The 13,965-nt window shown below is 35.7% G+C and overlaps 1 protein-coding gene and 1 non-coding gene across 2 annotated transcripts; both read left to right on the top strand.

Moving 5' to 3' along the window:
- Positions 1-4,208: 4,208 nt before the first annotated feature.
- On the top strand, positions 4,209-4,315 carry LOC128295859 (small nucleolar RNA R71). The gene has a single exon (XR_008286408.1). It is a non-coding gene; the product is annotated as a small nucleolar RNA R71 (small nucleolar RNA).
- Positions 4,316-10,069: 5,754 nt separating this feature from the next.
- Positions 10,070-12,799, top strand: LOC108475399 (uncharacterized). Its single transcript, XM_017777365.2, has 8 exons — positions 10,070-10,482; positions 10,837-10,858; positions 11,251-11,307; positions 11,417-11,498; positions 11,607-11,702; positions 11,784-11,908; positions 12,004-12,022; positions 12,159-12,799. Exons 1-8 carry the CDS (start codon positions 10,377-10,379, stop codon positions 12,672-12,674), a joined length of 1,023 nt encoding a protein of 340 aa, XP_017632854.1. The 5' UTR covers positions 10,070-10,376; the 3' UTR covers positions 12,675-12,799.
- The last annotated feature ends 1,166 nt before the right edge of the window (positions 12,800-13,965 follow it).

The raw sequence follows: 13,965 nt of genomic DNA on the forward strand, positions 1-13,965 counted from the left end.
GATAGTTCGCGAGGTGGTGGTGGTGATGAGATGTGAAGGTGCTGACAAATCTGATGAAGAGTAGCATTAATGTGATCAAAGCGCTGAAAACACTGCTGCTCAAATTGAGTAAGGCGCTCAGAGATGTCAGAGTATGAAGCCGCCACATGAACTGGACGATGGATGGGTAGTGGCTGAGACTGTGGGTCCTCATGACATGAAGAGATATCATCAGTAATGTCCTCTGGGTCCTCCTCCTCGGTGGACTGGACGAGGAGGTACTGAAGAGGGTAGGTTCGACGTCGTTTCTAGATCATCCTCATATGTAGCATGCTCGAGATGCCCTGTGGGGACATCTGGCCGATGAGAGTGAGGGAGGATGATTGTGCCGCTGTTTTGAGGAGCCCGAAGTGCCAAGCCAATTGAGTCACATAGGGACCAATAGAGATGACTCTTCTCCTATGCCGCTCCGTCTGATGGCGGATGGTGAGGGCAATAAAATAGGCAAGGTCGAAGACGTGTTCGTTCTTCATGCTCCACAAGAAATAGACGTCGTGAGTGTTGACGATGCCAGTGCTCTCTCACCTTCCTGTCAGAGTATGGGACAAGATGGCGTGTAGGTATCACAGGGATGGGGTGAGGGCTGATGCCTTAAAGCGGCTAGGATCATAGGTGGCCGAGCAGGGATCAGGTCATTCCAGCACTTTGAGGGAGAGTAGTGGATGTGGCGATGGAGGGTGTCGAGTTCATTGTCGTCCATGAACTCCTCTATGTACAGCCCTAGTGCAATTCCAAACTCCGGTATGCTCAACTGGCACACTAGACCACCAAGGCGAAACTAGACCGTTCCAGGATCGTCGAAGTTTGTCACGACGACTTGAAGATGGAAGGTCGAGCAGAGTTCCATTGTGAGCTCGAGGTACGTTGGCTTGATGATCTCAAAGAAGAGCCACCACGGGTCAGTCGTCAGAAGGGCTCAGACCGTGTCAGCCATTTGAATTTGTTCAAGTGCGGCCCAGTTAATGCAGCAGCCCACACCTAGGGCTCGGGCCCGTAATATCTAAAATAGTTCCTCCTGGGGTCCCAAGGGAAACTAGAGGAAAGGGTGACGGATCTCAGCGGTTGGACCCGAGGATGACGTTGCTCCTTTCATTTTCTTCGAAGTGGGGACGGTGATCTTCTTGCCACGTGAGGTTGATATAGTATACCTGCAATGGCAAGACAAAATAAAAAAAAATTACTCCCTAACAATAGCATGGAAAAATATGCATGGTACGACTAATAGAGATACTTCATAGAAGTCATGTACTAAAGAACAACTATGCCAAAAAAATAACTCAATCAGATATATTAAGTCATTACTATGAATAGGACTATGAGAGTGATGCTAACGGAAATATCTAGTGAATGAATGCATGTGGTTTTGATAAGTACAAAATCTGGTGTGGGTAAGCATGAAATCTATGGAAACAAGAAAAATGGATGAATGCAGCAAAATGTATTGACTAACATGGCAAATTTCTTAACAAAGAGCATAAGTATTCTATCATTATAACTATGATTATTTACTCAAAATAAAAAAAAATATCATGAAATAAGTAAAAGAATGAAGAGAATAGAGGAAAAAAAATGAACAAACGTAAGAGGGAAGAGCTTTGGGTCGTCGAAGGTGGTGCTGTCGTCAGCGCATGGGTGTGGCAGGTAGAGCGTGTGAAGTTGCAGTGGCTAGGGCTAGGGAATTTTAGAAAGGGGGTAATGAATAATGAGTGGTTTATATAGATTTTGGGGCACACAGCCTTGGGGCACGCCCGTGTGCCCTAACTTTTGTCCGTGTGTTTCGCAATTTTTTAAATTTGGGCACATTTGGCATTCGGCCCATGCATGTGTTCCTTGGGCGTGTAGGTACACACGGCCGTGTCGCACGACTGTGTTCTACTTCATTCATTTCTCCCACGCCCGTGTATGGATGTCTACGCCAGTGGTATTTTATCAGTCTTAAGCACGGTTGATGAGCACGAGCGTGTCGTACGCCCGTGCTAAATTCTCAGTTTCAAACACGATTTATAGACACGAGCGTATCGCACTCCCGTGTTGGTTTGACAGACTCGTCCATGGCCACGTCGCACAACTGTGGCAACTTATCGCATCCCGTGTTAAGTAAAATAATTTTCCTTGTTTTCACACTGCCGTATTGCACGACCACGTCTTGTCTAGTAGTGTGAGCAGGCCTAAGGCACGCCCGTGTGCCTGGCCGTATGGATTAGAAAACCTATGTATCAATGACTTAGTTAGTGATTAGATGTTAAAAACTAAAATTTTAAAGAAGTTAACGTCATCAGTGTTCGGGTTGCCTCCCGAGAAGCGTTTATTTATAGTCTAAGCTCAGCTTACCTTTCTGTTGCATGGTCATAATGGGGCGTGGAGTTCACACTCTTCATCCCTATTATCAATTTTATCAAAATAAGGTTTAAGACGAGTACTGTTTACCTTAAAAGTGCCGAATTTGGGATGAATTACCTCTACTGTACCATATGGGAAAATGTTGAGTACCGTAAGAGGGATTGCTCCGTTAGGTTCAGAAGTGGCAATACGAGGGTTTGCTGCATCTAATAGTACTTTGTCTCCAACCTTAAGTTGATTTGGTGAGATATTGAACTCGTCACGGCGTGATTTTGGTTTATCGTGTGTCCTCGGTTTATATGTCCGCCATTCATCTAGTTCCTCGAGTTGTAGCCTTCGTTCTTCATAGATAGGTCCTTTGTCGTTACTCGAACATGGCTCAGGTGTGTTTTTTGAACGTGTTTCCTTCCAGGAAGGTTTTACCACATGATTAGTTTTAATAGTATGATTTATACAACCACCTTTAATTTTTGATGTGTTACTCGAATTACGAGCTTGAAGGGTGAATGTTTCGTCTCCCACACGAAGTGTGAGTTCACTTGTGCTACCATCAATTGTTGTTCTAGCAGTTGCTAAAAAGGGCCTCCCTAAAATTAAAAGAACGTTACTATCTTCCTTTATGTCTAGAACAACGAAATCAACTGGAATATAAATTTGTCAATTTTAACGAGTACATCTTCAATAATACCTCTAGGAAATCTGATTGTTTTATCGGCTAATTGAATACTCATCCTAGTTTGTTTGGGTTTCCCAAGACCTAGTTGTTTAAACATTTTATAAGGCATGACATTGATAATAGCCCCTAAATCAGCCAAAGCATTATTAACATCTAAGCTACCAATTAAACAAGGAATCGTAAAACTCCCCGGATCTTTTAATTTGTTGGCCAGCTTATTCTGTAGTATGGCTGAGCAAACCGTATTTAGTTCTACATGCGACACCCCATCCAACTTCTGTTTATTTGTTAAAAGCTCCTTTAAGAATTTGACTGCGTTTGGCATCTGCGAAAGAGCTTCAATAAACAGTAAGTTAATATGTAATTTCTTTAAAAATTTAAGGAATTTACCGAATTGTTCGTCTGAGTGGTCTTTCCTTGTCGCATTTGGGTATGTTACACGTGGTTTGTACTCTTTATTTACTTATTTTTGGTCATTGTGGTCCACCCACCTTTACCTTTACTTACCACAGTTTCTTGCCTCGGTTCTGGTTCAGGTGCAACTAACCCTTCCTTATCTTGAATGGTAATTGCATTAAGCTGCTCCGTTGAGTTAGATTCAGTGTTACTCAGCAGGCTACCTTGTGGTCGTTCAGATATTAATTTTGCGAGCTGTCCTATCTGAGTTTCGAGCTCTTGGATCGACGCTTGTTGATTCTTAAGTGCTGTCTCGGTATGCTGAAAACAAGTTTCTGACACCGAGATGAATTTTGTTAGCATCTCCTCAAGGTTCGGCTTTTTCTCTTGTTGGTAGGGTGGTTGTTGGAAGCCTGGAGGTGGGTATTCTGAACTGCTTGATCCACCTCCACTTGCTTCGCACTGCATTACTGGGTGAACATGTGAAGAACTAAGGAAACCATCAATTTTCTTATTCAAGAGTTCTACCTGATTAGAGAGCATGGTGACCGAATCGATGTTATAAACACCGGCTGTTTTTGTTGGCTTTGTCCTCATGACTTGCCACTGATAGTTATTCAGTGACATCTCCTCTATAAATTCATAGGCATCTTCAGGTATCTTATTATTGATGGTTCCGCCAGCAGCTACGTCAACCATCTACCGAGTCGAAGGATTCAGGCCATTATGAAAGGTTTGAACCTGTAACCAGAGTGGCAACCGATGGTGAGGGCATCTTCTCAAGAGGTCCTTGTATCTCTCCCATGCATCGTAGAGTGTTTCTAAATCCATCTGCACAAAAGAAGATATATCATTACGTAATTTAGCCGTTTTAGCCTGCAAAAAATATTTTAATACAAACTTTTAGGTCATTTGTTCCCAAGTAGTGATTGATCCTCGTGGCAACGAGTTCAACCACTGTTTAGCCTTATTTCTCAATGAAAAGGGAAACAACCAAAGGTGAATGGTGTTATCAGAAACGCCATTGATTTTAAAAGTGTCACAAAACTCTAAGAAATTTGCCAAGTGAGTATTGGGATCCTTGTCCTGCAAACCATCAAACTAAACAAATTGTTGTATCATTTGAATTGTGTTAGGTTTCAGTTCAAAAGTATTTACAGCTACAGCAAGTCTAACAATGCCCGATTCAGTTCCTATCAAAGAAGGTTTAGCATAATCATACATAGTGCGCGGAGCAGGATTCTAATTAACAGCAATCGCAGAAGATAGCGGATTTTCTTGGTTTTCAGCCATCTCCTCGGTTGTGGTTGAAGTATCGTCCTCTTGCTCTTCCTCTGTGTATCGTAAGCTCCGCCTTATTTCTCTTTGATTTCTGCGAACTGTGCAATCGAACTCACTATCAAACAGTAACGGTCCTGATGGGTTTCTTCTGGTCATAAACTAGAAAAAATTGTCAGAAGAAAATAAATGAAGAATTAGAAAAGAAAATAAAAATTTAAATTGCAATAAAAGCAAAATGGCTAAAGTAATAAAAATCGAGTGTTCCTAATATCCTAGTTCCCCGGCAACGGCGCAAAAAACTTGATACGTGGTATTCGTGACAGGTTTTAAAGATTTATGAAAGAATCGTTCTTGAGACTAACTTATTATCACGATTAAGACAAGTGTACCTATCGAACAGTAGTATAGTTCAGCAAGACCGGATTGTCGAACCCAAAGGAACTACGAGTACTAGTATTTACTTCCTTTTTATTATCTAGCCTAAAAATTAAGAGGTTTGGTTTTCTAAACTAATTATTAATTAAGAATGCACAGAAAGAAAATTTGGGAAAATGCTTTTGGGAAAATTCGATTGATTAAGACAATACCTAAGGAAAAATCCACCTAGACTTCACTTGTTATTTGACTCTGAATCAGACGATTTATTCATTTGACTTGATTTGTAGAAATCCCTAAGTTATATTATTATCTCTCTTGAGACTAATAACGTCTAACCCTAGGTTGAATAATTGAAATCTCTTTCTAATTAACACCCTAGAAGTGCATTAACTCGATATATGGATTCCCTTATTAAGTTTCACCCTAATCCGGAAAAATCTTATCACCCTATATCTAGACGTGCAATCAACTCCGCTTAATTATGATAAATTTACTCTTGGACAGGGTCTATTCCTCCTCTAAATAAGAGCTTAATTTGAATCAATATCCTGGAATATCAAAACAAGAATTAAGAACACATAATTAAGAACAAGTCAAATATTTATCATACAATTCAGATAATAATAATAAGATCCATCTTAGGTTTCATTCCTAAGTTTCAACCGGGAAATTTCTCACTTTGCACCATGCCATGGACTTATTTCGCTTAGATGCCATGGACTTATTTCACTTAGCACATTGCCATGGACTTATTTCACTTAGATGCTATGATCTTATTTCACTTAGTACAATGTCATATCCTAGATATGGTCTTACATGCAAATCACTTATTTCACTTAGCACATTGCCATGGTCTTTTACCGTCAATTCATATTACAATACGCAACAATCGTGATCGATCCTATGTTTTTACTCAATTCGAACATTTACTTTAATTTTCAAAATTTAATCAAATATATAATAATATTGCTTAATTAACATAAATCAATAACGTTTATTAACATACGAACTTACCTCGACCTAAAATGGCGAAAAGGACCAAATCGTCCAATACTCGTTTTTCCCCCATTCTAAGTCCGAACTTCGTTTTTCTTGATCTATAATATCACATTCAACTTATTAAATTATTATACTATTCAAATCAGTCCAAAAATCATATTATGAAAAATTTACATTTTTGCCCCTAAAGTTTCACATATTTACAAATTTTCCCCTAGGCTCGTAAAATGAAATGCATCCATTTTTCTCAATACCCAAGCCTAGCCGATTCATATTCCCTCTTATAGAAGCCTAAATTTTTCACTAAATTACATTTTCTACACATATTTTACAACTTTTACAAATAGATCATTTTATGAAATTTCATCAAAAATCACTTAGTAAAAGTAGTTTATCACACTTCAAACTTTCATATTCTTCCATAAAACATCAAAACACATGTATGTAATCCATGGATAAATTTTTAAACACAAACCCTAGCTCAAAATAATGGTAGAAATAGCTAAACCGAGTTACGAGGATCTCAAAAATGTAAAAAAATATATCAAAAACGGGGCTAGAACGGACTTACAATCGAGTTTGGAAGCTTGAAAAACCCTAGCCATGGTTTCCCCTTGTGAAATTCGGCATTGGGGTTGAAGATGGACAAAAATTGGCTTTTAATTTTGTTTTTAATTAATTTTAATTACTAAATTACCAAAGTGCCCCTAACTTAAAAATATTCTATTTCACCTATTTCATGTCCATTTTGTCCAAGAAATTAACCAATGGTATAATTACCATTTAAGGACCTCCAATTTAAAATTTTATAACAATTGGACACCTCTAACATGTAGAACTCAACTTTTACACTTTTTACAATTTAGTCCTTTTGACTAAATTGAGTGCCCAAACTTTGAAATTTTCGAACGAAATTTTCATGAAATAATTTTGTAAAACCATAGACCATAAAAATATAATAAAAATAGTTTTTTTCCTCCTTGGATTTGTGGTCCCAAAACCACTATTTCGACTAGGCCCAAAATCGGGATATTATATTACATATCAATAAACTATATGTGTACCTAATTTACCTTATCACATTCATATCACATAATAGTAATACATTTCATATTTTCTTCTATAAGCATATGTATATCCAATTGCATAACAACAATCAACCATTCTTTAGCCTATTATCTCATTCATATTCAATCAGCCCTCAAGGATAGTTTTCAATTTGTTTTTTACGATCTTTCGCATGTTGTCATATTTCACAATTCAATATCATTTCATTTAATATATCATTTAGCCAATGCGAGTCTTTATAACCCTATTAACCAGACACAAACTTAGAATGGATACGCGGATCAGTCACCCCAGGTTACCCAGAAACGATAATGTTATACATGTATCTATTACCACCATTGGTTGCTCGACAACGATGACTTAACATGTATAATCTACCACCCTTGGTTGCTCGCCAAGGATGGTCCTCAATCAATATCCTAACCCTATGGCATGCCAACTATATCCAACTCGATCCAACTAACTAATAAGGTAACCAATTTTCGATTCATTATACAAATCAATTTACATTCCAGTATTCACAATTTATCAACATTTCACAATTTCATAACATTTATAACACGCATCAACCCAATTTTATCAATGATCACATATCAAGTAAATCATACAACTTTCTATTTTATTCAATTTAGTCTCTGTCTCGATATTCAATGTCAACCATAGCAATTCAATTCAAATAACCAATAAAAACTCACCTCAATTTTATATAATGCAAAATGACATGAATATGCAGTAATTTAATTGCTCCTGAATCATAGAAATACAAACCAAATTTTTGAGCTACTTGTCGACAACTTTCAATTTTTCTTTCCCTTTCGATGGTTCCGCGTCAATGTTAGCTAAATATAATCACAAAACATATAATACCATCAATTTTCATTCAAATCACAATCAAATAAAATATTAAGCATATTTGACAATTTATTCAATTTAGTCCCTAAATTCAGGACAAACATAACTTTCCATTTAGAGCTTCGGATTGAAATTCGATTTCACATATATTCATTAAGGACCTTTTACTTTCTATTCGTACCCAAATTTCATAAAAGTTTTACATTTTATTTAATTTGGTCCCTAATATACAAAATCAATAATTAAGCTTTACAATTTAGTTGTTTTCTTTATCTAAGCTTGATTTCTATCAATGTCACACCTAATTATTCAAGAAATCAATAATGAAAACTTTCTAAAACTTTAGCAGTTTTACAAATTAGTACATGAGTTAGCTAGATCAAGCTCCCATGATTCAGTTTTCATAAAAATCAAAGAAAAATGGTTAGGGTCAAGGACTTACTTGAATTAAAGGCCAAAAGCTTGGAACCCTTAAAAATGACATCCTCCTTTCTTGTTTCTTTGCTTGGCCAGTTGGAGAAGATGATATTTCATCTCTCCTTCCACTTATTTTACATATATATACTTAGATTAAGTTTTAATTAGTTTAATTAACTATGTTTTAATCATAATTAACCTTACTTTACTTAATTAATCAACGAGCATCATTGTCGCCCACAATCTCCTATTTATAAAGGGTCTAATTATCATTTTATAGCTTTGACTAATTACAATTTAAGTCCCCAAGCCATTTCCTAATTAAAAATATAAAGTGATTAAAATTTTACAATTTAGTCCTTGAGCCTTAATTAACTATAATTTCTGCTAAATCTCCAAATTCCAATTCACCTATACACTAACTCAGTAAATATATTTTTTAATATTTATAGACTCGGTTTATGGAAATGAGATACCGAATCGCAATTTTTGATACCACTAAAAATCGAGTCGTTACACTAACCCATTATAGAGAAAGATTGATCATGATAAGTTATTATGCAAACGTTTATATTAAAATCTATATAAAAATTATTAATGTGTAAAATTTTATATTAAGAGTCACGAAAACAAAAGTATGAATATTTTCTATAAATTGAATTATAATAACTTATTATGCAAATATAAAGCAAACACATAAATAGAAAATTTTCTAAATTTAAGTTGGAAACCAATTTAAATATAATTTAAAAATATAAAATAATCAGTAACAGGTTAAAATTCTAAGTTTATAATAAATATATAATATTTTATAAATAAAATAATAACACAAACTTTATGTTTATTTTTCTCTTTTATCAATTTGTCCATTTTTTTACTTTCTTTTCCTTTTCTTTCTTGGTCGAGTTAGTGTTTGATCTCTTTGTTATCATTAAATTAAAGATTAATTCCATCTAATTTAATTTTAACATAATTTATTCTCTCCACTTTTATAATGTTATTAGTTATTAATTATTTTAAATAAATAACACTTTTAGTATTTCAATTAAAATAGTGACATGGAATTTTTCTTTAAAATCAGCTACTCTACTGCATGCATAGCTTAATTATCTTCTGACAGATCATGTTATAATATAGATTTTTTTATTTGAAATGAAAATTTTAAAGAAAAATTCACTTCAACATTTTAACTAAAATTATTACAATATGAACGATTTAAACTAACTAATTATATTACAACTTTATTTTAAATTAAATTAGAGAGTATAATAGAAAGATGAAAACCACATTGTATTTACTTTATATAAAGGAGGAGGAGAGGAAGAGAAGAAATGGTAGGTGTTAGACGCGGGGCAACCTAGAGAAAAATAATGGCAGGTGTTAGACGCAGGGCAACCTAGAGAAAAATTTGTATTTACTTTCCTATAACAATTAACATTTCGTGTCAAAAAATAAAGTTCTAAATAAAACAAATAAAAGAATGTATCTGAATTAGGAAAAACAGTATGAATTTCTTAAGTTGGATGCTTCCGTTTCAAACGGCCTTCTTTTGCCCTCTAGCTTCGCGCCAGTTGTGCTTTTCTTATCCCTTAGTTTCTCTCTCTCTCTTAATTTCTTATACCTATATATTTCATTCGGGAATAGGCATCATTGTTGCATTACCGGTGGTTTTTTGCTTCTATCAGACAAGGATTTTATTAGTGGCCGTAACATTAGGTTCCGGTCGTTGTTTTGCGGTTCCGGTTCGATCGGTCATTGATATTCACAACTAATTTGACCGCAATTAATCACGATCCGCAACCGCAAAAAAACATAACACGATCGAATTCACAGCCCGGAAAGCCATTTAAATCTTTTTGTATATTGTAGTTTATTTGTTTTCTTTTTCTTTCTTTTTTTTTTCAATTCCCTTTATCGATTTTAGAAAACAATGGGGATGGGGATCGGCGAAAGGGCTGAAAGGCTGGCAGTCCGTAAGGACTATATGACTCTCTGGCAGACTAGTCTCATGGATACCATGAAAACAGATTGTCGCTGTAAACATTTTTACTCTTTTTTAATTTTTCTTTCTATTCATTTTATGTTCCTTCCCCAGGAGGAGGAGAAAATGAACGTTTGAATTCTCCGTCCTGGCGGCTTCAATGTGATTGTTTTTGAAACAAGGAATAAAAGGGGAGGACATATAATATAGTGTCATTCAAGGTTGTATTTTATATATAAAAAGAAACTTATACTCTCAATGTTATTAAATCAAACAAGTCAAATCCGAGAGTTGGGTCATTTTAATATGTGCGGTTGCTGCCTTAAAGTTTATTTCTTGAAGTAATTTGTTAATCTTTTATTATTACCGGATAAATCTGATTGCATTTTTCTTTTCCTTGAATAAGCAGACTGCCTACTTGCATCGTGCTGGTGAGTTTTTTAAGGCCTAAAGTGCTATTCTCTTCTTTTCAATAAGTTTGAGATTTGATTACATTCAATTCTGATAACCTATTGATCATATATCTAAGCATTGATCTTAGCATTTTAGAACAATTTATTCATAAATTTTAACCTTGTTTATCATATATATATAATAGCATTGGTGATGATTTTTTTTTTTTTTGAATTTATTTACTTCAAGATAGGACATAATTAATTTGCTTAGAATAAGGTTAAAAATAAACATAGAGCCATGCAATTAATGACTGAATCAAAATTAGAACCAAATTAATCAATGTCATAAACAGAAGTAATTTTGAATTTTAGTGGTGAGCTAACTATAATTAAGTAATAACTCCATCTCCATGTTTCCTCAACGGCAGTCCCAATTGCATTTCATTTGCCCTGCGGAAGCGAGCACTCCACAACGAAATGTCAAGGTATAAAGGGCTTAACACCTTCAACATGTATACCTCTAATATCATCTCCAAACAAGAATTTACAACTAAATTTTGCCTCCCACTCTTGCTATTTTAATTACTATTTTAGGTACCAATGTTGTGCGGGTTACATGCCGTGCAGCGGTAAGTGTCAGGAGAATAAATGTCCAACGTTCTGTCTCTGCATGGAGGTTTAGATTTACAGCAACTCTTTTACCATCTCATTCACTCTTTCTTGTCTTTGGGATTTAACAATATATATTAATTAGTGAGTTTGGTTCTATTTCCATTGATTTTAGGTCAGCTGTTGCTTCTCCAGTTCAGTTCAATCCACTCGCTATCTTATTCAAGATGAGTACAATATAAAGACCACAAAATGTGACAACTGCCTCATTGTAATCTATCCATAATTAGATTTACTTGGCCTTTTTTGTTCTTGGCCTTGTATTCTAATATATGTCTAACGTGTTATGTAGGCATTTATGGTCATTCTTGCAGAAATTGCATGCATATGTCATCTGGTAGCGTGTCTTACTGGGAATTCGGAACTTGAGGATCTCGCAGAGATTCTTACTTGTATTTCTGATCTCGTTTATTGCACGTAAGACGTTTATTCAAAACGCACTCTTTTAAGTGCCTTGTTCTAAATTTAATCAATTGTGTTTTGATTGTGTTTTGTTTTGTTTTGATTTTCAGAGTCTGCGCTTGTATGCAGGTATGGAATAATTTTAACCGAGTGCTTGTAAAATAGTTTTCTACACTAATGAGAACATAAAGAAAATGTCCAAGCCTGCCAGATAAACCCTTATAATAAAATTCAAATCTAACTATACATTATAAAAATAATGCAGACTCAGCACAAGCTTGAACTACACCACAGGCATAGTATCCCATGGGGCGATCCTGGTGTAATGATGGTTCCTGCAGTGCAAGAGATGTCACGGTTTGATCAGGCAGTGCCTCCAACAGTAAGACAACCACTGGGGCTACCACCTGGGCAACTTCCACCTGTACAACAACCACTACTTCCACCTGGGCAGTATCCACCTGGGCAGTATCCACCTGCACAACAGCAAGGACAATGGCAGCAGCAACAGCCGCCTTATGGTTGTGCATATCCACCACCATATATGCCTGCTTACCCTGCCAACCCACAGCAATCACCTCCCCCAGGTTACGCCGCCTCTGGGTATCCACTACCTCCTCCAGGTTACTATCCTCCTGGAAGTCAAGGTCCAGGTTACTATCCTCCTGGATGCCCACCACCTCCTCAATATTTCCCTTCCGATGAACACCCCCAGAACCCTCCTCTTTCTCCACCTCCACCTCCAGCCCAAGCTCCAACTAAACCTAAAGATTCTATGTAGATAATCATACATACATATTCAAATACTACTAACCACCGTAATTATTCTAATTTGGATTGATTCATTTATTAGTTTACTTTGAATTATTATTATTATTAATGATATTCACCTAAAACTTTTAACTATCCTTTTTCCCCAGGTGTTTGAAATTAATATATGATTGTTTGATCATCGTATGTGCATTTTGTTTATATTTCCATCAAATCTTTTTTATACTCGTTCATCATTGGCTTCTAAAACATTATATCCAATAGAAAAGACAAAGGTTCCATTGTTATCCTGGAATTTCATTACAACTAAATTATACATATATATATACAATGGAACGGCCATTTGTTTCTATTAAAGCCTCTGATTACCATTACAACTCATTTTTGGAACCATGTTGTTCCGCTCCACACCATCCAAAATCCCATGGGATTTTCCCATGTTTTTAATTCTACCACTATCTCAAATTGGGAGATTTTGGCCACCCATTTCTTCAAAACTCCATTTTTTCTTCAAAAACACGCTCACTCCTCTTAAAACAATGAAAAACCCGGATTTGGGTGTTCTATAAACCCTGTGAAAACACCTTTTATTTATATATATATATATTTTCTCTACCTGGATTTTTTAGATCATTTTCAAATATCCGTGTTTGTTCTTAACCTTTCACCGTAACAAGCAATATATTTCAGCAATTAAAGTTGTAGGGTAAGGTGGGTGTTGGGGGATAGACCCGTATAAATAACAAAATGAGAAAATGAACATAAATATTTTATATGTAAAAAGTTGTAGGGTAAGGTGGGTGTTGGGGGATAGACCCGTATAAATAACAAAATGAGAAAATGAACATAAATATTTTATATGTAAAATCCTCAAAGAGGGAAAAATCACGGGTAAATAAGGTATCGTTTTTCACTAAATAAGTAAACAAACGAGAGTACAATATCGAGAAAATAAACTTAAATGTACTAAACATACAATCCCAAACTTCGAAAATAAAGTCCTAACTCGGAAACAAAATTCTCTCCACAGTTATCACAAAACTCTCACCAAAACTCATATGCGACTACATCTTGTCACCCTTAAAAAAACCCTTACTGATTGACCTATCAAAATAGGGATACAATGACCCCGTTAAATAGACTTAGATTAGAGTTTTAATCATACTAATATATTTCTGAAATAATCAGAGTCCAACTAAGAGAAGCAATCTTGCTTGAAGTCTAAAATGTGACTACTAAGTAGGAGAACACGTCGTGACATCATGACGTGTCGATTCTCCTCGTCACGACATCAATGTCGC

Source organism: Gossypium arboreum, chromosome 7, assembly GCF_025698485.1.
Source record: "Gossypium arboreum isolate Shixiya-1 chromosome 7, ASM2569848v2, whole genome shotgun sequence".
In the NCBI taxonomy this organism is placed as follows: Eukaryota; Viridiplantae; Streptophyta; class Magnoliopsida; order Malvales; family Malvaceae; genus Gossypium; species Gossypium arboreum.

Bases quoted from the DNA above. Each gene is read 5' to 3' on its own strand.
- LOC108475399 (XM_017777365.2), top strand. From the start codon at position 10,377: ATGGGGATGGGGATCGGCGAAAGGGCTGAAAGGCTGGCAGTCCGTAAG. The intron at 10,859-11,250 runs GTGAGTTTTTTA...CCTCAACGGCAG, and splicing joins TGCCTACTTGCATCGTGCTG to TCCCAATTGCATTTCATTTG. The intron at 11,703-11,783 runs GTAATCTATCCA...CGTGTTATGTAG, and splicing joins AATGTGACAACTGCCTCATT to GCATTTATGGTCATTCTTGC.